We start from the raw sequence: 25,903 nt of genomic DNA, 5'->3' as shown, positions 1-25,903 counted from the left end.
TATCGCTGGCTCACTCACTCTAACGTTTCTTACGCGCAGCATATTATGACGTATCAGCGCAGTGAGCTTAAACAGGTTGCAGCCCTTAATGCTTGTTTCTACCACGACTTGCACCCACACTCACTTGCAACAAGTTGTATCATGTGTGTGGATCAGAGCTGCCAGCATTGCTTTTTTTCCCGTCAAATGTGGCGTTTTTCAGAATTTGTGAACGGAACTCCAGAGGTAATATTTGAAGTTAAGCTGGATTGTAAGCATTAAGGCATTAACATTAGAGTCTTAGACGAACGAGCTTTGTGCTTTTTATTGTTGATAGTTAAGATATATGTATATTTATGTTTTAAGAAAATGTAACAGATTTGTTTAGCTTATCTATAGTATTTGTTTTTAATGGCATAAATGGAAGAGGAGCATACATATATCAGAAACATTCTGTGATAATCTCTCTTTTTTATAAAACTTTTCCTCTATAGTTTTTTACGGGGAAATCTCTGACCTCTTACAGCTGTGAGTCGGGGCATAGCTTGTCGGCTATTAAATTTTACCCTATCGGGCTCGAGATTTCCCTTTCTCTGAAGTAATCTAATTAGCTGTTAATTAGAATTAAGTTTTCTCCTTTTCTTGCCATTATTTTTCATTTATACAGTTATTTTAAAGGCTTTCTTATCCTTTAAGTGAAAATTATAACGTTTTTTAATGAATAAAAATTATTTAAATCTGTATTGACAGCCCATATTTTTGATGTAATAATAATAATAGAACTAAATAAAAATAATATACATAATAACTTACCGAGACCGTCCTGATCAGACTTATAGGTGGTGTGTCATCCATAGGAATATTATGATTGAAAAATATGTACATATTTCTTCCTACCAGGCCTGACCATTGTTCGTAGAAGCTTCATTTATGCCTTGAATAAGAGGTTTCCATACTTATGTGTTTATTTTTAAAGTTGCCTAACGAATTTAAATATATTCTGAACTTAGGCGACTTAGGAGTGATTCCAAAATATTGTAAAAATCAAAGAACAAGATAGACGTAAAGTTACAGCTCGAAAAAGTTAACCATAATGTACCAAGTGTAATTAACTCTTTCGAAATATTAACTTTTCTTATTTATAATTTAACAATTTAAACAAATCTTTAAAACTAAACATATATTTTTGAAAAATAATGCGATCAATTTATTAAACTGACTTTTCATCAGTTTGTTCTAGCTTTTTTTTAAAGGTTAATTCAATTGCTGATCTGGCTTTTTGTTGCGGCTCGCGTTGCTTGCAGCTCGAACATGTTGCAACTGTGAATGTGTTCGCTGGAATTGGCCGTACAACCTGTTGTTGGCCGTGCGCGTTTGTTGCGTTCAGTTTGGTCGTAAGCTTCGCAAGAGACGGTTGTGCGGCAATTGATTCGGGACTGCAAGCCGGCGGCAAAAGGTGTGCGCTTGTGTTTAGATCACAGAAATATTCACTCAGAGGTGTGTGTGTGTGTGTGAGTCAAGCAACAAAACATTGGTAGTAGCGTTAACGTCAGAAGAGTGTCTCTGTCTGTGTGTTGGTTGGTTGGTGAGCGCGATTGTGTTAATGTGTGCGTGTTAACAAAGCCAAGAACGTGCAAGTGTAAGTGTCATGACTGTGCGTGCGGTGCTAGTGTAACGTCGTTGTTGTTGTTTTAGTTGCTGCTGCTGGTTCTCGGTAGGTTTTGACGTGTTTTGCTACCTGGGCTCAAAAATGGTCATTTTTGTTTGCGTTCGTTGCGTTTTTTGTTACTCTTTTTTTTCGGGGCGTTGGCGCGTTCACGTCTTCAAGAAAGTTATGCTTCGATTTTATAGTGCGATTATTTTATTTCATTTATTTAGAATATCAACAATAATTCTGTCGATTATAAAATTATAAAATATTTCATACGCTATTTGCAATGATTAATCATTCGTTTGTTCACATACTTGCATGAGAAGCCCTTAGATAGATTAGATAGGCAGTGGGAGCGAGAAGGCCAAATGGTTAAAGGCAAATAAAAAAAACAGCAACAAGTGATGGCGACGTCATCAATTGGAGCATAACTGTAAAAACAAGTGAGATTAAGCCACAAAAACAAAACGCTAAACGTTAAATGGTGCGCCCATGCGCTTCTCAGTGGGCCAACAATCACACACACACACACATGCAAGTATATACATATGAGTGCATGTGTGTGTGTGTGTGTGTGTGTGTGTGAGACACCTGCTAGTCGCTGCGCTTCACTTTCAACGTTATCGTTGCGTTTTATTGTTTGCTTTTTGTGATTGCGAAAATAACAAAAAACGAAATAAAAGGCAAAAACAACAAACAACAAGTGAATCATCAACGAGCTGACAAAAAAGCAACAAAACAACAACAACAGTAGCAGCAATGGCAACAGAAATCTAAACAAATTTTTTGTGTGCTCTCGTAATTTGATATGAAAATTCCCGCAAGTTTACCGTTACCGCTCAAATTGCCCAATTTCCTTGCACTTGTGTGTGTGTTCTGAACTTTTTGTGTGTGTGCTCCGAACTCTCTTTGTGTGTGTGTGTGTGTGTGTTTGTGCAATTCTTTCTTTGCACTTCCGAAACAGCCAACACATGCAGAAATTGCTGTTGGGGTGCAACGGCTTATTGGGGTTAAGAGCGTTACTTGAGCGGCCAACATTGTCGGGTTAATGCACTTTCTGCATGTGGCAACACTGTGCGATGTCTCCACGTTGTTGTAATCCTTGTGCCACTTTTCACGACGTTCATGTGCTTGTTGTTTTTGCTTTGCTATTACAAATTGCCGCTTTGTAATCAAATGCCAAATGCAAAGCTCACATTCAAACTATCAAGACGTTGGCAGGTGGTTTATTATTGTAGTTGTTGTTGCTTTGGTTGTTGTTGCTTCGTAAACGCATTCCCACACTTTCAATTAAAATAGGGGGTGCTTTAGTTTTATTTTCGACCTGCATACTTACTTCACCGCAATTCATTTCGATCCCACATGCTCGTAAATATGTATATACATACATATATATGTATGTATGTATATGTACGTACCGCCCATATATGTATTTACCGCCCAGGAAGCATGCTTCAATAAATTCTGAATTTCACAAAACCAAACACCCTAGGGATAGCTTCTATATTCCATTCTAGATTCCATAATATCGAAATTTACAGCTGGGTTCAATTCCAAAAAATGAACTGAACTGTTCAGTTTAGAAAGTTTTACCTTACAGCTGCTGGAAATGAAATTATTTAGCAACTTTAGCGTTCATAAAAAAATTACAAAATATATTTTTTTATATATTTAACAGAAATTTGCAAATTATCTTAAAAGATTTATATCCTAAAACAAAACTTAAGAATGTTAATCTATAAACTGCAACCTAATCCATAAATTGAAGGTAACTAGCAACTATCGCGTTCACAAAAATGTATTAAAAATTTACAAACATTATATATGTATATTTTATTAAATTTTCGAAAAAATTGAAATAGATAAAACCTTTAAAATGCACGATAATCCAAATCTGAAAGTATTTGTCAACTTTCACAAAAAATAAATTTTTATAATGATAATCCATAAATAGGAAAATAATCAAATTAATGGATAATCATAGATTTCATAAATGTACTTACAAAATATACATTCATATTTAATTTATATTTGCAAAATATTGAATTGGTTTTATATCCAAAAAACTTGCTACTAATGATATTGAGCACCAAATTATAAATTACAATTAAATATAGCCAAGCTTTAATGAAATCTTCTTTAGCTATTTCAAATTTTTCTTTTATTGCATTTGCCAACCATTACTAGTCTATTAGGATACGGAAAAATCTTAAACTAAATATTCGGAAATAGTTACCGTTCTGATTATTATTTCACTTCTGTTAAAGATCTATAATTTCGATGATTTATTTTCTTACACTCCCCACTTTACATTATTCATTCCTCCCACTTCATATTAATCATTCGTCGGGTTCCTTTACATATTCCAACATTAATCAGACATTTCTGTTAATGCAAATATTTATTTATTTATGTTTTTAACAAATAATTAATCGTTTTTATTATATTATTTATATATTATATATATATTTATATTTTTTATTAGTTAATACAGTATTTTAGCTGTATTTCGAACTATCAGTTCAATAGTACAATTATTATATATAAATTTAATATCTAATAAATATCTTTATCTTTGATAAGAAATTCAATCAAAAACAAACGGTACGAGCGCCATTTCCGATATCAAGTTCTATGTCTTAGCAACTAAATATCTTGAAGCATTTCGCTGTCAAAACAGATTTAATTCAAATAAGACATTAAGACATATTTCCTGTTAATGTTTTGAATTCCCATCCATATATAATCGATAAGTCAACGCGCTTTACAAGTCAAGGATTCCTTTTTCTTTTCTGTTAGTTTTTGCTTCTTTTAGTTGAAAAACTTAATGGTAATTTCGCTGATTGTATTTCATGGATCAGATACATATCTATCAAAAAATCAAACTTAAAACTTGAATTCTTTATTTTAATTTCTGACTGCATGTCATTAATGCACCCCTGTCTGCATTTTCTATTGCAACTGAAGAATTTCATTACATTTCTTTATAAACTACCAATTTAATAGATGAACTTTTGCGCTCCCACCACAATTAATCCATTAGCGGTGCCACCCAGACAATGCACGTAATAACCAGAAATCTCGCATGCTCGTGCGCATGCGCAGAGTTGACTTCATTTTTTGTTACATGCTCGTACATATCACTGCTGTAACTTTATTTTTAGCGCATTTTTCTAAGCTGCGTCGTGAAGTCGTTGTTGTAGTCGACTCTAAACGGGTTCCTCACTCCTAGCGAAGGCCGCCGGCACCGCTACCAAGCCCCAGAGCTCTGGCTATACGTATTTGAAAAAAAGAAAAACAAAAGCAAACAAATATCTGAGCAAACGTAATGAACAAGAAACCAGTTTCGTCACTCTTACTCAGAGATTTGTTATTATTTTTACGGGATTGCGGCGGGCGTGTTGTGTCATTTTTGAAACATTTTATTACAGAGTTGTAAAAGCTGTTAAAGAGTGTTGGTTAGCTTATGTTTTAGTTTATTTGTTTAAGGATTTGTTAATCATATTGCGGGATTACTTATAGGCTATAGGCTTGTTTTGTCATATTTGAAACATTCTATAAAAAGCTTCTGAACAGTGTTGGTGAGCTTATGTTTTAATTTATTTTTTGAACGATTTTTGAAAACATCTAATGCAGAGTTGTAAAAGCTTCTAAAGAGTGTTGGTCAGCTTTGTTTGAAATAATTTTTAAAAAGGATTTGTTAATATTGTTGCGGGATTATGGCAAGAGTGTTGTGTCCTTTTTGAAACATTCTACATTCTATATTGTAAAACTTTCTGAACAGTGTTGGTTACCTTATGTCTTAATTTATTTTATTAAGAATTTTTTATTTTTTATTTATTTTTGTCATTTTTGAAACATTCTAACACAGAATTGTAAAATCTTACGTACAGTGTTGGTTAGCTTCTGTTTTAATTAATTTATTATTATTTTATCAAAAAGTTCTAACACTAAGTTACTAATTATTATTACTTTGAACTTGCCTGTTGAAAATATGTTTTTGCTAATCAGTTTATTATTAATTTTCACATTTTTTCAGTTGAAACATGGCGCACAAATTCAAATATCGCGACAAACTTGATTATGTGTTGGCAATACTTATATTGTCTTGGATCTCTGGTGAATTTGTAGCCGCGCAGACAAGAGATCCACGTTTCTACTCCAGACCCGGTGTCAACGACTATAATTGGCCCAATCCCGGCGATCCAGATTACAGGTGAGCTGGGAAAAGTGTTTTTTTGAGAAACCATATAACTATTTTAATGTCTATTGTCCAATTAGAACTTACACCTTCAACGATCGTCGCTATGGTCATTATCAGCCGAATGGCTATGGTGCAAATTATCCGGGCAGAAATCCGCCGGGACAATATCCGCAGGGCATGCCCAATGAGGATCGTTTCCGCTTTGATCCGGTAAGCACGCACATATATATTTCTTGATATTCCCTAGCTGAGCTGTGTGAGATAATAAGAGAAGTGCTGGTTATGCAAATTTTGTAGGTAGGTTTTTCGAAGTAATGCCAATTTTGGGAATAAAAAGAAATGTTCCTGATATTGTTCCTCTAATTCAAAGTCCGTTCTATTCTTATCCAAAGTTGAAAGAAATTAGAGACCTTCCTACAAACCTAACTAACGATCACTAGTTTATTTATTTAGAAAATACTTCTTTTAATTTCTTAGAATTGTTCTTTTTAAGCAGAATGCACTGCTGACTTAAGAAATAAATAAATACCTCTTAATAGAATTGTAGGCTCTTAGGTTTATTGTAGACTGAAACCTAGATTTGTTTCAATGCCTTGGTTTATTTTATTATTATTATTATTTTTTTGTATATTTATTTTGAGTTGATTTCTTTATAGTCTGAAAAATTGACTTCGAATTTCAGATTATTAGTTTTTAATATAAATAACTAGAAAAGGGCCAACTACTAGTTCACTCAAACACTCTCTAGAAAGCAAACTCTGTTCAAAAATATTCGAAAGTCATATCTAAAATATTCCAAGCTCTAAAAATGAATGCTGCCAAGACTCAGAATTAAACAGACGAGACTAACAAATAAACACCAGATCTTTTGTGACAACTCAAGTCTGCTCAAGTCTTTCCAACCACAGACCCAATTTTCCAGCCTACTCACCTGTCAAATCCCCTACTGTATTCAACACACTTAGAATTTATTTTATGGTTCCTAAATATACAAATTCTATTATAGGTAAGAGTCTGGCATTTAAAGAGATCTCCCATTTTTTTTTTTTTTAATTATATATAGAAGTACCTACAAATATGGTATTATGTACTTATTAATAAAGTATCACCTACACCTACTGCTCAATTGTTGTTGCGCGCTTAATCAATTAAATTTGTGACACAAAAATTGACCCCAAATGCCAAAAACGAACAGCTCCTCCCATGGGGGAACAATGACAAACCATTCAGCAAATAGAACATTTGAGATCTCTCGAACAGCCATACATACATACAAACATTTATGAGTCCATATCTATGTAATATCAAAGCAATAATCTTAATTAAGTTTTCATGCGTTCGCGCATGCAATATGTCTGTGACCTAATCAATTGCACATGTGTTTACTGTAAGACAACAACAACAACAACAACAATATTAATGCTTGTATCAATAATATCTACTATTGCCAGAACGATCCCAATGCTCGTACACCCTTTCCGGGCATCTTGGCGGGTTGGCGCGAAGATCTGCAGGGGAAGCAGCGACGCGATTCCCTCACACTGGATCGTGATGTGTTCGTGACAACCAATTATGGCCAGGTGCAGGGCTTTAAGGTCTATATGTACGACAATCCCGATCCGAAGAGCTTCTACAGACCCTACCATTCGACGGTGGATCGTGTGATGGGCGAATGTTCGGTATTTTTGGGCATCCCCTATGCCCTGCCGCCCACCTTCGAGGGTCGCTTCAAGCCCCCTCGCCTGCATCGTGGCTGGCAGCTTCTACAAGCGGTGGACTTTGGACCCGCCTGTCCCCAGCCAGTGCGTTTTACGGGAGCTACTAAGGGCATTATGGACATGGATGAGGACTGCTTGTACTTGAATGTGTATTCGCCGAAGGTGAGTAAAAGATTTTGATTTCAATTAAATAATAGAACTGGAAACAATTTTAAGAAATCTTTAAAGCAAAAATTAACTCTACTATAAATAATAGATAGATAGTAGATATATATATAATTCCGAATAATCTGTATTTTTCTGGATTAAAAAGTCAGACTCGAAATATATTTCTGGATCGGAAAAAGTCTTACGCCCTACCCACAGCTTTTTATTAAAATTTTCCCCAAAAGAAGCAGCACAAAATATTGGGAAGTATTTCTTCTACTTAATACTATTCTAGGGTATACTAGAAAGCCTAAAATAAATATATATACCTTACCTTATGCATATATACCTTATCTATCTCTTTTCTCTACTTACTATAGAAAACATTATTCCAACATTATTCCAAGGAAATATGAAAATATTTTTGTTACGAATCCATAATCAGCATCTACATTAGTTTTATTTGATAATCAATTGTGATCTTCATGATACCAATATTGGGGATCTCTCTTCTTACTCATGATAAAAATATCTTAAGCATATCTTAAACGGATTTTATAACTATAAATAGTGGATTATCAACATATATTCAGCGGGTTTTCTTTCAACTTTTAGTGGATTTTCTAGCTATTTACTAGCAGTTCTTCTAACCATTAGCGGGTTTTATATCCATTTTCTAGCATATATAAGGGTTTTGTATCCATTTTCTAACAAATTCTTACAATTTTAACTGGTTTTCTAACCATTTATAGTAAGTTTTCTAGCCTTTTTCAGTGGACTTTCTTGCTATTTATAGTGGATGTTCTAACGAGGTTTCTAGTTTATTTTTAAATGATTTTCTAGCCTTATTATACTTATAGTTGTGTTTTTAACCATTTTCTGGAATAATAAAATAGTTTCGGTGCCGAATCATGATAGGCGTTCAAGATTAATAACTTTGATAACGTTATATTATTCTAAATATATATCTTTATTGTAATATAATATATATTTCAATATGATATGAAATATCTTTATTATAATGAATAAAATATAAAACATCTTATAGAGTAATTTTTTTATTTATTAAAATAAAATAATATAAAAAAGCAAATAAAAAAGGTAGTTCTTCAAATAAAATTATTATTATAAAATAAAATATTTTTTTTAATAAGACAGCGTTATAATTTTAGAAACCCTAGATAAAGCTATACAGTAACGTGTCCATTTATTGATCAATTAAAATGGAACGAATTATCGATTTACTAATCGATTAGTTTGTTGCTTATGAATAGCCCTTAAGCAGACATATTAAAGTGTTAAATTCTTAGACTATAAATATGTTGCTTTTCTTTCACAGACTGGCGCTGGTGTTGCTCAAAAATATCCAGTCATGGTCTACATACACGGCGGAGAGTTCATTCGTGGCGCCTCGAACCTGTTCCAGGGACACATCTTGGCCTCCTTCTACGACGTGGTTGTTGTCACACTCAACTATAGACTGGGCGCTTTGGGTTTTCTCTCCACCAGCGATGAAAATTCTCCCGGCAACTATGGCATACTGGATCAGGCTATGGCTTTGAAGTGGGTGCACGACAACATAGAGTTCTTCAATGGAGATCGTGATTCCATTACCCTTTTCGGACCGGGTGCTGGAGGCGCCTCAGCAGGTCTGCTGATGGTGGCGCCCCAGACGCGTAACATTGTGAAGCGCGTGATTGCACAATCGGGCTCGGCACTGGCCGATTGGGCTCTGATACAGGACAAGTATCGGGCGCAGAATACCAGTCGAGTGCTGGGCCAACTGCTCGGCTGCTCCATAGAGTCTTCGTGGAAGCTGGTGAATTGTTTGCGCACGGGTCGCAGCTTCTACGAGCTGGGCAATGCCGAGTTCCCACCCCAAGTGGGCACCTTTCCCTGGGGTCCGGTATTGGATCATAACTTTACGCTGCCCGGCGACGATTGGTACGAGGGCTGGCGGGCCAAAGACTGGCGTTTCCTCACACAAACCCCCGAAACTCTGATACGCGCTGGCAAATTCAATCGCAATATACAATACATGACTGGAGTTACGACTCAGGAGGCGGCATTTTTTGTCTCCCAGAACGAATCGCTGGCACCCTACTACGAACTAGATTCACGTTTCTTCGAGCAGAAGGTGCGGGAGCACGTTTTCCGCTACAATTACACGCTCAATCCGAATGGCGTGTACGAGGCCATCAAATATATGTACACCTTTTGGCCAGATCCGAACAATAACACCATCATTCGGGACCAGTACATCAATCTGTTAAGCGATCTGTATTATCGAGCGCCTGTGGATCAGATGGTCAAGTTATTGTTGGAGCAAAAGGTTCCCGTATATATGTACGTACTCAACACAACCGTGGAGGCTTTGAATTTGCCCCAATGGCGTAAATATCCCCACGATACGGAGCATTACTTTTTGACTGGAGCCCCGTTCATGGACACGGAATTCTTTCCAAAGAAGGAGCATTTGCAGCGCAACATGTGGACGGATAATGATCGCAATATGAGTCATTTCTTCATGCAAACGTACTCTAATTTTGCGCGATATGGGTAAGTTATTGGTTATCAGTTATATCGTATCTTTGTGTACTCTATAAACGAACAAACGATTCGTCATATCCGCCCGTCTGTTTTTCTTTGAACCTAAACTGCTGGTCGCTTACCATGCTTGTCCTTTCAATATGGAGATCAAGTTGATTTTATATTATTAATTAATCGTTATAGATGCCATAGAACCAAACCTGTAGGCGAAAAAGGGTATACTGAATAACTTAAATGCGAGACCAACCCTTAGTCTTAGAAACATAATGATTGGCATTACCAGACGAATTGACGTTGACATTTCCCGCTGTATAAAAACAGAGTACACTAAGACCTAGGGATACCAAACTTGTGGGTGTAGACTAATCTTATCTAAGCGCAGAGCAAGTTTTTTACAAACCATTTATATTGAGTCGAACGAATGGTCCGTACTTGACTAATCCAAGAACTTTATATGCGACACTTTATAGTCTCGGTATATTATATAGCTGCCATTGGACCAGTCTTAGATTAAAATTTCTGTCCACGATGATTTCTTATCATCGAAAGATTCATTCTAATACCTAGCTTAATAAACAAACAAAACAAAATTGTTTATTTAATTTAATATCGCAAGCAAGCTTGATACTTATAAGTGTTTTATAAATCCTAACAGTTATCTGAAGTATCATAAAATTAAAACTCTGTACTCTGTGTAAAATCGATTCAAAAATCACTTCCTCTAACAACTATTTTTAAGAAATTTCGTTTTGGCAGACTTTCGACTTGCTCGTCTGTCTGTCTGTATGAACGCAAAGAAGGGGGTCACCAAACTTCTTATACAGTTTTGCTCAAGTCTGGAAAAGAGCGTGTTCTGTTTTATAAGTTCTATAATTCTTTCAACTCCTGATATTGCATTTTGTAATAATAATTCATTGGTGCTTAGTGTCAAGAATTCAACTCTAATGTTATAGCTGGAAATTTAATCTCATTACATACTTTGTTAGCAGTTGTTGTTGTAAATTATAGTAAATTATTAGTTTTAATTAATGATTTATCAAATATCTTACCTTTTTCAATAAGAAGTCAATTTCTGAACAGGTTAAGGAACTTAAGAGTCAAGTGCGCTCGACTGGAAAATATAAACCTTTGCTTCGGCTACAACGCCTAACCCATAACTAGCACACCTAAAAAATAAATACAAACCCTACTAGTAGTAATATTATAAACTTATATTGTTTTGATCTCCCACAGCAATCCCACGCCCCAGCAGGTGCTTGGCATGCACTTCCAGCGCGCGTATCAGGGCGAGATACGATATCTGAACATTAATACGACCTACAATTCGTCCATTCTACTGAACTATCGGCAAACGGAGTGCGCCTTCTGGACCCAATATCTCCCGACAGTTATAGGCGTGCTTGTGCCCACATATCCACCCACAACGGAGTTCTGGTGGGAGCCGAAGGAGCCACTTCAAATAGCCTTCTGGAGCATGTCGGTTGCCTGCTTCTTCCTCATCGTGCTCGTTGTCATTTGCTGCATTATGTGGCGCAACGCGAAGCGGTAAGTTCGTTTTCTCAGCTCTCCTTTGCGCTTCTCAATACAATTTTTGGTTTCAATCTATAGACAATCGGATCGCTTCTACGATGAGGATGTGTTCATCAATGCCGATGGCACAGAGCTGGAACAGGATGCCCGTGGCGTGGGCGTCGACAACGCCCATATGGTGGCCAATCATCATGCCTTGCGTTCGCGGGACAACATCTACGAGTATCGGGACTCGCCATCGAGCAAGACGCTGGCCAGCAAGGCACACACAGACACCACCTCACTGCGCTCGCCCAGCTCCTTGGCCAAGTCGAGCAGTCAGGCCTCGCTCAAGTCCGGCATTTCGCTCAAGGAGTCCAATGGCGGCAGTCTGATCAAATCGGAACGTGCCGCCACACCGCGTTCCATAAGCAATGGTGGCTCGATTGCGATGTCGGGCTCGGGGCCAGCATCCAAAGCAGTGCCTCTGGAGGAGAAGCGTCTGCTGCATCCCATCTCCAGCACGCCCGTCTCCCAGCTGAGCTCAGAGCCGAGCAAACGTATGCCTGCGTCGACGAATGCCTCGGTTTCGGGCAGCAGTCGCAGCACTACGCCCGTGCCCTCGGCCCGCACCACAACAACCACCGCGACATTATCATCCGCACCGCAGGTGGTGCACCAAGTGGTGGCACAGCCTGCAGTCCAGCCACGACGCACACAACTGTTAGAGGGGGTGCCCCAGACCTCCGTCTAAGAAACAGCTCTCTAAGCGTAGTCTCCGCGCTTAGAGAGTCTTCCGTGCGAGACGCAATGCCTGCAAACGAACAACGAATTATAGAAGGTAGGTCTCCAGGTATATGCTTGACTTAGCTTCCTCTTTTTATGCCCTGTACCCATAGCGTGAAAAGCGTATATTAGGTTTGTGCCAAGTATGTAGCTTGAAGAAGGAGCATCTCCCATAAATTATATATATTCTGAAACAGCATGATGAGACGATTCGAGCTAGACATGTCCGTCCGTCTGTTCTTCTGGTTTTCGGAAACGGCTGAGCGCACATTAACCAAACTTGATATGTAGACGCTCCTAGTCCCTAGACAACACGAGTTTATTTAATTTTTTTAATTTTTCTCCCACTCTCCCCGCTACAGACTTTCGTCAATAATGTCTACATTTTAAAACTTACATATAGTAAAACAAATATTGCACACGTGTTCTAAGTAAAGTTATCTAACTTTGTTCAATTTTGTTGTTTGTTTCATCCAAATCCGTCGATTCTAAGAAGAGTTATTTGCTAAACAACTTCACTCCAGCATCAAGTTCGCTCTTCTTCTTTTTGCTTCTGCTTTGGGTGCCGGAAGTTTGTCTGGGTACAGGGTATTTCACTGTCGGGCTTGCTCGACTGTAGCGTTCTCCCTTTTTGTAACATTTGTGTCTTCTTCTTACAGTTCAGTTTCGTATTTAGTTTAGTAGATGCTTGGATCCTGAAATTTCGACCAACTACTATATATTTTTTTGTATTCTAACAAATTTATATACTTTTTTTAATTATTTTTATTTATACTATATAATTAGTTTATATACAGATCTTTAAGATCTCAGACCCTACAAAAAATGTGTATTTAGAAACTTTTAATTGCTATAGAAGTTAAGTGCTTAAGTTCGATAACCCAACGAATACGAATCCATATCAATGACATTCTATAACATAGTTGGCCTGCAACAAGTATATCCTATCCATGGAGCGGCCTATGTGTGTATATAAATCCTAAAGCTAAGATTATTTAAATACTTATTTTCTAATTTTTACTCTAAGCTTTTATATCTAATTGCTTATTAATAATTATGTATAGAAGTTAAGTCGAAATACCCCCACAATACAATGCTATACTTTTGTGTCTTACATCTTGTTTTTATAATTAGACTTACTTTCCGAAACCATGTCTTTTTTTATCTTAAAAAACCTAAAAAACATAAGTAAATATCTTAAGCAAAAATGACAATTTTGATAATGTTAATAAATTTAAAAGCCGAGAGCCTTAAACTCAAAGTGAAATAGTTGGAAAATAAATAAGCAATATCCTGAAATATTCAAAAGAATCATATTTATAGCGATTCTAAATATACATATATGTAAGTGCCTTCTACTCATTACATTGCGCATTCCGTGCCTTCTTCATATACCTATATAAGTAGTTTAGTAATTCGATTAGAATTAGGATATATATTTTGTATATGTTTGTGCGTCGCATATATATATAAATATTTAAATGACCATACCAATCAGTGTGAACCGTCCAATAATTTTATGTTTTCATCAGCAAATGTGTGAGTTGCCGTTTATTTTTGTATATAGTCATCGATTTTGTGTGTGTGAAAACATAAAACCTAACATTAATTAATTGTTTAGCTGTAATTAAATGTAATATGTATGTGCTTTATGTAATTGTTCATATATCAAATTAAATAAAACTTTTAACTCATTTTCGAAACGTTTGTCTACAATGTACTACCTTTAACTCATATTACGTATATATTTTAAGAGAAAAGAAAACACCCTTTTCCACAGCAAAGGTCAAACAGGTAAACAATTTGCACACAAACTCGTACAATTTTAAATATATAATTTTTAAAAAACACACTCTTCAACACAGAAGTGTTATAAATTGTAACACACTTATAAAATTCTACAAATTAGAGTGCAAATAATTTGTCCATAGGAACATAAGTATGGGAACATCCATGGGTGGATTAGAAAATATTAGATAATGTTTACAGAATGAATAATGATTGCCAGGAACAAAACATAAGACCTTTACAGACTTTAGACTTCGGCATGATTGAGAATTTGTGATATTTGAAAATTCAAGAAAATGGTTTTAGTTTTTAAGATCATAGTGTTTTATAGGTCTTTACAGAGCTCAGTTATATATATAACTGGACTTCAGATTTTGTTTATTCCCAAATTAAAAATATTGGGAATTTAATTATTGCATTATTCATGAAAGGGATTTCAAATTTCAATTTCCACCATTGAACTGTATTACATAATTAATTTCAATTCCTTTTAAACGTATGCCAAACAAATTATTTGCTATGCAGAAGAATCTGTAATCTAGGTAAGTAAAATTAAAATATTACACTACAGCTTCTGAAAATATCATTAACTCAAAGTCGTGAAAGTTTTTGGGGATAATTTATTAAGATTTTCAAATAAATCTCGTGAGGGTCGCCCAAAATACATTGCTATTTCAGGAATATTACTTGCTAAGCAAAGATCGTCAAAAGATTAAGACATTCCTGGTTATTATTTCCAACACTATATCAGCGATATTATATGAACATTTTATTGTCTTCAATTGCTGTGTAATTTAAAAAAATTTTTTGGTATCGTAATATATGAGGAATCTTGGATATGCTATATGTACAAAGATGAAAATTGTTAGAAACCAAGCCAATGATCGCCCTTTTTATCGGAAAAACTGGTCATTCTACTTATGAAACAAAGATGTTCTATTCTGAATGGTATATAACCGTTTGAAGTTCCAGAAGTTTTCAAATAAGTGAGAAAAATCAACGACTAAAGTAGAATCACTCCCCAACCACGACTATATGGCTTCAATATTCGATTATTTGATCACCTATATCTATTCAATATTCAATTATTTGGATATATATATAACAAATGGGTCTTCCGACCTACAGGCTTAAATGACTTCTTTTAAATGCCATACACATAACAAATAGAAATATAGGTTTCTTTAAAAATCATATTAAAATCATACTAAAATAATTTAGAGTAGGTTTTAGCTCGTATAAAGGTTGGCAAAAAGTTCAATAAGTATAATTGTAGGTTTTTTTGGGAACAGTATACTAGTATTTTGTTCTGCCAAAGTGGTTGTAATTAAACAAGAGCTAACTGTAGTTATATTTTTACTTTTATTTTGCACAGCACTCTTCTTCTTTGTTGTATATATTAGTATATATAAGTCAATGTTTCTTTGCACTTACAAATATACATAAAATTTTGTTCACATCAAGCCAAAGACGCAGCTTCGACTTGTTTGTGAGAAACAAAATGAAATTTTAGGCCACACGACAAAACCGTGTCCTTTTCTTATACTGTGGTCTAACAGGCAAATAATTTGCGCACAAATACATTAGGGTTTCAGGTTGGTAATGAAATGTAAATCTGCTGTGGTAGAAAATTTTATTTTCGCTTAGCATGTTTGCTGTTTTTGACACGCTTTTAGAATTGAAAGAATTTGTTGCAAATTATTTGCCTGTCTGACCGCAGCTATAAACTTCTCATAAACCTTAGTCAAGAACTTTCAAGTATTATAAAAACTAGAAACACTTAGAGATAGAGCGAGGCTGCAAATACAATGTCACGTTTGAGCAGACGTATGCCCTCGGAGAACTTGTTCTCCAGATCCGTATTTCCAATGGTTTTCGATGCCTGGCACATTTGTCGCAGCAACTCCTCGAGACGTCGCATGCAACGAATAATGGAGCCCTCGAAAATGTCCGTCATTTTGCAGACGCTAAGGAATGAGGCACCCTTGCACCAGGCCAGCACAACATCCATTAAGAATGGTTTGAATTTTTCGACATAGTTCTCCGCATCCAGGTCCAGTTTGCATTCGGTGGACACTTTGGCAATGCGACGGGCCAGATCCTGCATTGAGCGCAAGGGTCCAGACAATTCGGTGGCACATTTGGGCGCGTCACTCGACTTCTCATCGCAAACAAAGCACGAGAGCAAGGCGACTGCTTTCGGAGGACTCAGATCATTGAAGACTCCGTTGAAAATCATCTCAGTCATGAGCAATTCATCCGCTGAGCTCAGCTCGCAGGCCACACGACCCTTGAATTCGATAACATCGCCCGGTTTGCAGTATCCCATGCGTCTGAGCACGCGCTTCCGATGCTTCAGCTCCTCCATTTGCAACAAACTGCGTGCGGCCTTCAGTTCAGAGCGCAAATCGTGCAGTTCGCCCTCCAGCTTCACTTTCTCCAGATAGCGTGCATGCAGGCGCTCCAAGTCCGGCGATTTATGCAAAGGATGCTCGTACAGACGAGCCTCAAATTTGGCAATCGCTTCGACAATGTTGCGAAACTCCGTCTCCCTGATGTGCATATCATCGATCGGATTTAGAACGGGCGGTCCAAGCGGAAATCGTTTCTTGGCCTCCTGTATGGTTTTGAGCACGGCTCGACGATTGTCCGAAGTGCGCAAGTCGTTGGGAAAGTGTACACGTAGCGAGGATATTTGTATGATGAGCGTATGTGCGACTGGGACTACCTCCATGCAGCCACGCTCGTTAGGCGGGCATGGTTCTGTGTCACCGGATTTGGCGGCAGCTTCGCTCACATGCAGCAGCACATCGATGGTAACATGCGGCTCATTATCCTTCGTGGGGTTCTTGCCAGCAAATTTTTCCTTCTTTTTGAAATTAAGCACAATGCCCCAATCATAATCCTGAGCCCCAGCCGTAACCTTGACTAGACGACCCGGCTGCAGAAAGGGAATTAGATATTGTGGCTTTGTGATCCACTGGCGAAACTGTTTCCCATAATGATCCAGCTGCGAGCGTATCTGATGGTACGAGGCTATATTATGCTCATCCTTGAAATGCAATTTCGACAACTCTTGCGTCTTCTTCTGCACCTTTTCGTGCAGCACCGGCAGTGCGGCCTGGTTTTGAAATTGATAAAATGAACGCTCCAGCATATACTCTGGATTGATTTCCTCGACACGCAGCAAATTCAAAACCATATTGTAGGTGAGATGGAAGGCCGAATTGATGGGATCAGCCTTGCCCTGCACAATGCCACGTCCCACTGCTGGCGACACCTTCTCATCGATCATCAATATGACAATGCCTTTGTCATCGAGACCACGCCGTCCTGCACGTCCAGCCATTTGTATATACTCGCCCGAACTTATCCAACGGAAGTCCTTGCCATCGAATTTTCGTGGAGCCGTAAACAGCACCGTACGCGCCGGCATATTAAGACCCATGGCAAAAGTTTCGGTCGCAAAGAGAGCCTTAATCAGGCCCTCCCCAAACAATATCTCAATTGTTTCCTTCAGTATGGGCAGCAGGCCACCATGATGGATGCCAATGCCACGTCTCAGCAACGGCAACACATTCTCCACCTGCGGCAGACGACGATCCTCTTCGCTCAGCACATCCATCGCATTGTTGAATACCTCATCGACCAGTTTCTTTTCGTCGACGGTATTGAAATCTAGTTTGGCCATCTGCATGGCATACACCTCGCACTCCTTTTTGCTGAACGAGAATATGATGACTGGTGCAAAGTTCCTTTCCATTATCATCTTGACAATTTTGAAGATGTTCGTCTGTCCCGAATTTGTGCCCTTTATGCCACCTTTGCGTCCCTTCTGGTCCCCTTTAGCAGCCTCACCTGTCGATGGACAAAGCATTAATAATAATCTATAAAGAATTATTTCACACGATCTGGCACAGTGATTGAGCATTAAAAAAAAATGTGTGTGGTTAATTTGTATTGGTTTGATTCGTGGGGGAACCTTTATTCATCAATAATTGCTGGCTAATGTAAATTTAGCTTGAAAAGAATGGCGTTCGAGCTAGAAAACCGCTAGAAGATGGCTAAAAACCGCTATTAAAAGCTTTGAAACCCGCTAGAAAATGGCAAGAAACAACAATTCATATTTGAAAGATGGAAATCATTATTGCAATCGGACTCTATTTTATATTATTGCTTGAAGGTCTATTATTAATTCTACAAGTATGTTTTTAAATATAAAATAAGTTGTTAGGTTGTATGAATTCTATCTCCTAACAACTGGTATTAAAATTTCTTCTAAAGGCAAAAACGAAATTTCATTTCTATATCAAAATTTCATTTTCCATAATCTACTACATTGCTTGATGGTTTATTTATTCGATGGTTTTAAATATAATTTCTTGGTTCATTATTAATTCTTTGTTTTTAAATATAGGTTAAACTGTTACGAATTATATTTAAAAATTTCCTGACCAGCAAATCAAATCTCTTCTAAAAAATGGTATCAGAATTCCTTTTAAAAGCCAAAACGAAATTTCATTACTGTATCAAATTTTCATTTTCCATAATCTGCTATAATATCGCTTAATGGTTCATGATTTTTTCCATATTTTAAAATATAGAATAAGTATTAAACTGTACTTATTCTATTTAACACATTCCTGACCAGCAAATCAAATCTCTCCTACCAACTGCTATTAAAATTTCTTCTAAAAGCGAAAACAATTTAATTTATTTTCACATTCCATAACCCATAATTTGAAACCACTGTGCCTCGCTACTCACCCGCATTGGCCAACACTGCCATGGCTGTCGTGAAGTTATCCTCCTTGAACTGTCCCTTCTCGTCCACGATCAGATGAATGCCATCGCCCCCCGCCGGGAAGATGTAATGCTGTAGGGGTGTAGGTCTGTAGTCCGTATAGACCACATGGCAGGGCTGCTTGTGCAGATGACACACCCATTCGGCGAACTGGCGAGCATTCGGAATGGTGGCCGAGAGGAAGACATAACGCACATTGTCCGGCAGCAAAATGAGTGTCTCCTCCCACACGACGCCACGCTCCTTGTCACGCATATAATGAATCTCATCGAATATTACCCAACCGACTTCGCGCATTACCTCGCTGCCTCGGTACAGCATGTTGCGCAGAATCTCTGTGGTCATGATCAGGCAAGAAGCTGAGGGATTGATGGTCACGTCGCCGGTTATCAGACCCACATCTTTAAACTCGTCGGTGAATTCGCGGAACTTCTGATTCGATAGCGCCTTGATGGGTGTTGTGTAGATAACGCGCTGCTTGGCTGCCAACGACTTGGCAATGGCGTATTCAGCCACCACTGTCTTGCCGGCCGATGTGTGCGCCGAGACCAGCACGCTCTGGGAATTATCTATGCAGAGTATGGCCTGCTTCTGGAAGGGATCCAGCACAAAGGGATACTCCTTGGCCGGTATACCGCTATACGGTTGTAGCGGTATATACTCTTGATCAGGATGTGCAGCAACCTCATGGGTGCAGGATTCGGGCGCCTCCAGCTGGTGTGTAACGATGCGGGTGCGCAGCGCCTCCAATGCGGATTCCTCGAGGTCTTCCAGTGGCTTGTTGTCAGTGCCGGCTTCATCCTCCTCATCCTCCTCTTCAACGTCCTTTGGCAATGCCTGAATAGCGTCATCTTCCTTTTCCTTTCTTGTCTTAGTTTCTGTGTTGTTTGCGCGCGCACGCTTCTTGGGCTCCTCCCCCCCATCACTTCCGGCTCCATCACTCTCTTTTGTCGCTGCACGCTTAGTTGCTGTTGCTTCCACCGCATTGTTGTTGCTTGTCTCTGTCTGGCTTTTGGGCGCTTCTTCTGTAATCCTTTTTGCGCTGCTTGACGGCGCCTGCAAACTTTCCGGCGGCACCTCGCTAAAGCAATCGAATAGTTCATCAATATCCATTGTTATTTGGCTTTTTAACAATTAATGAGCTTGAGATGCACGTGTTGTGTTGTTTTCAAAGCGGCATAAATAATTGCGTGAGCTGCTTGTAACATCGAGCATTCGATGTATTCGAATTCTTTCCGTGAGTAATTCTATGTTTAAGCATCGATGGCATATCGATGTGGCAAGATAGCAACGAAACATCATCGTTGTTCTCGTGGATTGTGATGAAATTGCAGCGGTTTTATATTATTATTAATTCATTTTAAAAAGTAATTTCAAAAATGAATAGCTATAGCATATATAAACTTCATGCAGCTTTTATTCGTTTATGAAATCATCTTTGTTCAATGTTTTTTAATTTGACGTAGACCCTCTTCAAGTTGCCTTTGTCTTAACACGATTTAGATAGCAACCGGCAAACAAAGTTTTTAAACAGAAAACTTTAAGTGAAGCAATAATATAATCTATTATATCTTTTTCTAACGGATTTACAATGCTATGATAGAATAAATTTCAAAAATTAGTGAACGACAAAAATTGTTAATTATATATCTAAAGCTTTATTTCCTTATTTCTTTGTTTAAAATAAAGACCAAAGTACACTAAAGTAGTATACACCTAAGTCTGCTATTACATAACAGATTGGTTCCAGAAAAAACCGGGGAAAAAAAAACCGTGTAAGAAATACATTGATCATAATAAAAAATAGGTAATTGGTCTCTGATCTCTAAATAAAAAATTAAAATCAGTAAATAAAAATACGGATTTATGTTTTTTTTTATTCAATTACATACATAATGTACATAACGACCCATATAAGAATAGTTTCAAGCTGTTTGCCACCTGTATACGTTTTTATTTATTTATTTTGTGTTATTTTGAATCGTGCTAAATAATAATGATAATTAATAATAAAGTCGTGTAACAATATATAAAATGTTTAATCTTCAAGCCGTATTAAATAAGTTTTACCTTTTGGCGATTTCTTTCAGTAACCTACGTTATTTACCTACCTTTTAAAATTGTTTTGTCAACTGCTTCAAAATTTTAGTAAATTACTAACAGATAGCAAATTAAGCCATTCGTTGCTACCTTTGCAAAGATATTTTGGTATCGATACTTCACTGTGTACATAAAAGCTGACTGCTATGTAACATTCTCGAAACAGCTGTTTTAGTTTTTCTTCTTCAGCAAACGGTATGTAATTTTTAGAGCTGCACAATATTTTACTGTTTAATCAATTTTGTTTAAAGAAAAACTACGAAAATGGTAGCCGGTGGTGCTTCGGATACGGGTGGCGTCAAGCCCATGGCCATTGCAGGCCGTATGGTGCGAGAACGAGAGCGTCTAATTGGCATGACAAATGAGGAACGCTCCTGGCGCAAACAGTGGCTGAAGGACCAGGAACTGCATCACGGTCCACGCAAGGTGCCTGCCCTGGAGCTGGAGCTCAACAACCCGATCAAACGCTTCTACCGTGCGCCCTTAGACAAAGTGTGTGACCTGCTAACACCAGCTCTGGTGAGTATTTGGGGTTCGACGTGCCCCCATTATGTAATCGTTCGGAATTTGTTTAATGTTTTGTTTTTTTGCGGCCGAATGGTATTTTGCAGGGTTTCCAGCGCGCCTACACGATACGTTACTGGACAGGCAAGGCGCTCATTGCATTAACGGGTATTTATGCCGGCGCCTACTACTTCAAATACAATCAGAATGTGAGTAATGATAGTTCTCAAGCGGCAGGGTCGAATTGTAGATGAGAAAATTGTGTTTTAGAGTAGTTTTAGAAAACAATAGTTAAAATTGATAGAATTATAGTATCAGAGAACAAAATTATAACTTCGAACTAATCAAACTGTAAATAATCGTAATTGTAATATTTGTAAATAATCGTAATTGTAAACAAGCATAAGCTTAATGCGTTAGTAGCTATATCTTGCTTTATAAGCTGCTTGCAATTTGTGATTGTAAGTGGAATTTTAATAATAATATAACTTCGAGTAAGTCAAACTTCTCTATAATCAATTTGTTGGTTGCCTGAAAAGATTAGTGAAGGGTAGATCTCAGTCAGTAACCACTTAACATCATTAATATTGTCTATAAAAACATCTACCGAAATCAAGCCAATGATCTTAGTAATTACTTTTGATTGCATAAACCAGAATTAAAACAAACCAGTGCTAATGAAGCTTCTCAAGAACCCATTCCTTATGTACTCTATGTATTCCCCATAAAGTTTACAGTATAGAACAGTTCTTCTGGAGTATTTTATTTATGCACTATTTTAATAAATAATATTTTAATAACAAAAATGACATTATTTTAAAGACACTTTCAGAAATTCAATTGTAGCTCTTTCATTTTTTCCAGAGCTAAAAACTTCACATTCTATACTCTATGATATCTTTCTACCAAAATATCATCCTTAGTGGCTTTCTTTATACATTTATAGAATACATACATAGAATATCTTATCAATACTAAACAATATCCTTTTATACGATCAATTAAAGAGAATAAATATTTTACCACATATATTAGTTTAAATATATAATTGGAAAACATGTTCATTTTATAACTAAGATTTTGAATTTATAACGGAAAGTGAACTCAACTTTATATCTAGTCTAAAAGTTGTAAGAATATCAAAGGTTTTTAATGTTTAATGCTCAAAAACTAACTTAATTGATTAGTTACTGATATTTAGTTTATAAATAGCGGTATATGCGTTACTTTAAGATTATTTTATTTATTGTTTGCATTATTATGAAGTTTTTTTTACAACTTAGATTTAATTCTTGTTTCTCTCTTTCAGGATTGGACCCGCAAGGGTGGTTGGCGTGTCATTTCTTCGCGAAAACCCTGCCTGCCTGGTGATGAAGGTTACCCCAAGGGCTCAGATCGATCGAATCCGGCAGACTATGCGGCACGTGGCTTCAAGGCATCGCCCATATAAACGATCCACATACGCTCATCCAACCAAGCTTTAGTTGCAAATGTAAATTAATTATAATGGAAAAAAAGAATTGTAATAAATGTGGCGAATTGGCCAACAGTCATCAGTCAACTGTTATCTGAAAATCTTGGCTTTGGGCGAGTTCTGCCATGGCTGTTGTGAATTGTGCTGGCCAAAGCGAATTTCTTATTGCTTAGTTAAGCATTTTGCTGGCCTAAACGAAAAGCAAAATACAATTGCAGCTGCTTGTCATTTCTGGTGAATTATCCGCTTCTCTTTTATTTTGTTGTTCGAGGTGCAGTGCAACATGTCGCCGACGCGGGTGTAAAATTCACATAAACGCCAATATATTTTATACAAGTGCCTGTTAATACTAATTTAAAATACACAAATTAGTGTGTGGTTGTGCAATTTCGCAAAATACTGAGCAATATTATTCAAATGCCGATCAACAAAAAATACAATCGATAACACGACAACGAGCTTTAGGCGCTCAAAAGAGTTGCCAGAGCAGCAAGAGCAGCAAAGCGCTCTTTGCTGTTGCTTTTGACGTTCATGTCTAGCGACTGGCGTCGACGCCGACGTCTCTGCCGCTGTCGCTGCCGCTCTCACAGAATGCTGCCCCCAGATGGGAATTTTTCTTTGCCAACCACTCAGTTGTTTTTGCTGGTGCGCTGCCCCTCGTTTGAAGCTAAGCAGCAATGGTGCACAACAGGCATTAAAATTTTGTAAATTTAAAAGTTGGAGAAGTCTTTACAATTGTGTTTACTTATTTTTACTGGGTTTAAATACACCCAAGTAATGCACGCGCATTCTGAACGCACTTGGCCTTGACTTTTTCGTATTCCAAAAGGTAAAAGCCGCATCAGCTACCGGCTACGGAAAGAAAGAGCCAGAAATTAAACCGAAAGAAATTAAAACTGTCTTGCTGGCGAACTAAAACGCAGTGGAAGTACATATGTACATATTTAAGATCGGAACGCTTTGCTTCCCAACGCGCGTGTGTGTGTGTTAGTGTTTTTGCATGTGCCGTCGGTATTGTGTGCAATTTTTTTTTGTCACGACTTCGAAAGCAAGAATTTTATAAGTAAAAAGCCTACATATGTACAAACCTACATAAATCGTTAAGAGTGTATGTACGTATTTACATCTCTATAAATGTAGGCTTTTGTTTAAAAAGAATAAAACTCGTGGTAGAATTGGATAATTTCTGCCCACCTAAAGGTAACTCTCGGAGCTGCACTCTGCATTCGCCCTCAATTTAGTGAGAAGAAAAAAAGGTAAGTGCCCAGGCACTGCACGGCAGGTGCAATTTTTGTTAAAATCCTGCTCTTACATTTGCCTCGCATTTTTTATGTGCCTAAGTTTTGCCATTTTTTTTTTTGCACTTGTCATCATTGGCGATTCCGTTCATTTTTTCGATTCTTACTACACATTCTCCGGCAAGCACACACACACTCACACATAAGCGAATTCACTCACACATTTCGGTCTTATTTTGGCTCTCTTCGTTGCTGTCACTTTATAGCGCACTCGTTGACTTTTGCTTCCCGCGCGCGGGAAATTCTCAACTTTGCTATATTAATAAAATTGATAATTCTGCAAGGATTTTATTCAAACAAAAAGAATTTGATTCTGCATGTCTTACTGTATTAAATGCATTGTAATGCAGCACACATTTTATTCAAAAATGTATGCCCAGAAGCGCTTGAAGTTGATGCTAAAATGTCAAAATACACGTCGACGTGTTGCTGTGCATGTAAACAAAGTTGTTGTTGTTTGCTGTCTGTGGCGGCGGTGCTGCCACCCTGTCGCGCTTTTTCGTTTCGCATGTTGGTGTTTAAAGTGAATATTTTTAATTTGTGCCAAATATTTTAAAGATTTTTTTCCAAATTTCAAAAGTCTTTTTTTTATACTTTGGAACATATTTTGAAAATCTTGTATAATATATAGCACACTTGTTTGGCCATGTAAAATATTATTACTGTGAGTTTATAGAAAGTTTAACTTTGGCAATAATGTTTTTATTTGATTTGCATTAAAAAATTACATTTTAATATCAATTTGCATCACAAATGTGTTTCTGTGTCAACTGTGTACTGAAGCAATTCCACCTTACTGGCAACTTTTACAGCTGTTGCGCGCGAACGCCGTTAAACGAGCGCCATAACACAGCTGGTTTCTTCACATGCACATTCATATAGGGTCGCATGTGAGTTGCTCTCTTTCTCTGCCAACGTCAACGGTGTCGCTCTGGTATGGTCACCATTCGATCATACTGCTGCTGCCTGCTGCTCGACGTGAAGTTTACGACTACGAAAAATTTTCATTTCAAGTGCGTAGCGTAGAAAATTGATAATTAAACACATTAAAATGGCTCAAATCTAAAAGATTTTCCCTGTTGACGAAAGTGCGTGAATTGCAGTTAATGCCAGAGGTAAAAAATTTTCAATCGGCCACGTTTATCACTTGCAAAAAATGGTGTGTGTAAATATATTACGTGTGTGTGCAAAGCGACGTCGCGTCGATGTCGCGCTGCTGGTTGTGCTCATTGCTAGTGTTGCTATTGTGCTACTGCTGCTGTGGTCGTGCAGGTCTCGACGAAAAAAATACGCAGCCACACATGTGGGATGTGGCAAAAGGCTATAATATTAAGAAATATGAATTGAAAACAACAATTATGGCTTAATTACTAATTGATGTAAAGTTTTGC

General features: G+C 37.4%; 4 protein-coding genes across 10 annotated transcripts in view; 3 read left to right on the top strand and 1 right to left on the bottom strand.

The window, feature by feature from the left end:
• Window positions 1-1,385: 1,385 nt before the first annotated feature.
• On the top strand, window positions 1,386-13,845 carry LOC115626362 (acetylcholinesterase). 6 transcript variants are annotated; one of them, XR_003995592.1, is made up of 8 exons: window positions 1,386-1,435; window positions 5,670-5,846; window positions 5,912-6,044; window positions 7,286-7,714; window positions 9,039-10,258; window positions 11,483-11,794; window positions 11,858-12,599; window positions 13,204-13,845. XR_003995592.1 is itself a non-coding variant. In XM_030521713.1 (7 exons), the coding sequence occupies exons 2-7, from the start codon at window positions 5,677-5,679 to the stop codon at window positions 12,510-12,512; spliced, it is 2,919 nt and encodes a 972-aa protein (XP_030377573.1). In that variant the 5' UTR covers window positions 1,386-1,435; window positions 5,670-5,676; the 3' UTR covers window positions 12,513-12,943. The 6 variants fall into 6 exon arrangements, 1 of the variants encoding a protein (XP_030377573.1); XR_003995589.1 differs by having other exon boundaries at window positions 1,390-1,476; XR_003995590.1 differs by lacking the exon at window positions 1,386-1,435 and adding an exon at window positions 1,534-1,618.
• A 1,830-nt stretch (window positions 13,846-15,675) lies between these two features.
• LOC115626451 (exosome RNA helicase MTR4) lies at window positions 15,676-20,285 on the bottom strand. The gene is made up of 2 exons (XM_030521827.1): window positions 19,100-20,285; window positions 15,676-18,190 (listed from the first exon to the last, which is right to left on the bottom strand). The coding sequence occupies exons 1-2, from the start codon at window positions 20,247-20,249 to the stop codon at window positions 16,113-16,115; spliced, it is 3,228 nt and encodes a 1,075-aa protein (XP_030377687.1). The 5' UTR covers window positions 20,250-20,285; the 3' UTR covers window positions 15,676-16,112.
• A 1,202-nt stretch (window positions 20,286-21,487) lies between these two features.
• On the top strand, window positions 21,488-23,301 carry LOC115626413. The gene is made up of 3 exons (XM_030521780.1): window positions 21,488-21,755; window positions 21,848-21,949; window positions 23,050-23,301. Exons 1-3 carry the CDS (start codon window positions 21,501-21,503, stop codon window positions 23,188-23,190), a joined length of 498 nt encoding a protein of 165 aa, XP_030377640.1. The 5' UTR covers window positions 21,488-21,500; the 3' UTR covers window positions 23,191-23,301.
• A 574-nt stretch (window positions 23,302-23,875) lies between these two features.
• Window positions 23,876-25,903, top strand: part of LOC115626302 (G1/S-specific cyclin-E) — a 28,028-nt gene continuing 26,000 nt past the window's right edge. Inside the window, exon 1 of one of the 2 annotated variants that reach the window (XM_030521630.1) lies at window positions 23,876-24,470. The gene's annotated coding sequence lies outside the window, so the exon portion shown is untranslated. Of the gene's footprint in view, window positions 24,471-25,527; window positions 25,628-25,903 lie in introns of those variants that run through there. The other variant, XM_030521631.1, reaches the window with a different exon arrangement.

Source organism: Scaptodrosophila lebanonensis, unplaced genomic scaffold (genome assembly GCF_003285725.1).
Source record: "Scaptodrosophila lebanonensis strain 11010-0011.00,11010-0021.00 unplaced genomic scaffold, SlebRS2 tig00000085-arrow-pilon, whole genome shotgun sequence".
NCBI classification, from domain to species: domain Eukaryota; kingdom Metazoa; phylum Arthropoda; class Insecta; order Diptera; family Drosophilidae; genus Scaptodrosophila; species Scaptodrosophila lebanonensis.
This window is presented reverse-complemented; position numbering and strand designations above follow the sequence as displayed.

What these genes read in the sequence shown, in the direction of transcription:
- LOC115626362 (XM_030521713.1), top strand. Translation starts at nt 5,677, where the DNA reads ATGGCGCACAAATTCAAATATCGCGACAAACTTGATTATGTGTTGGCA. An exon ending in ATCGTTTCCGCTTTGATCCG is followed by an intron (nt 6,045 to 7,285) that starts GTAAGCACGCAC and finishes TACTATTGCCAG; the next exon opens with AACGATCCCAATGCTCGTAC. An exon ending in ATGTGGCGCAACGCGAAGCG is followed by an intron (nt 11,795 to 11,857) that starts GTAAGTTCGTTT and finishes TTCAATCTATAG; the next exon opens with ACAATCGGATCGCTTCTACG.
- LOC115626413 (XM_030521780.1), top strand. Translation starts at nt 21,501, where the DNA reads ATGGTAGCCGGTGGTGCTTCGGATACGGGTGGCGTCAAGCCCATGGCC. An exon ending in ACCTGCTAACACCAGCTCTG is followed by an intron (nt 21,756 to 21,847) that starts GTGAGTATTTGG and finishes GGTATTTTGCAG; the next exon opens with GGTTTCCAGCGCGCCTACAC. An exon ending in ACTTCAAATACAATCAGAAT is followed by an intron (nt 21,950 to 23,049) that starts GTGAGTAATGAT and finishes TCTCTCTTTCAG; the next exon opens with GATTGGACCCGCAAGGGTGG.
- LOC115626451 (XM_030521827.1), bottom strand. Translation starts at nt 20,249, where the DNA reads ATGGATATTGATGAACTATTCGATTGCTTTAGCGAGGTGCCGCCGGAA. An exon ending in GGCAGTGTTGGCCAATGCGG is followed by an intron (nt 18,191 to 19,099) that starts GTGAGTAGCGAG and finishes GTCCATCGACAG; the next exon opens with GTGAGGCTGCTAAAGGGGAC.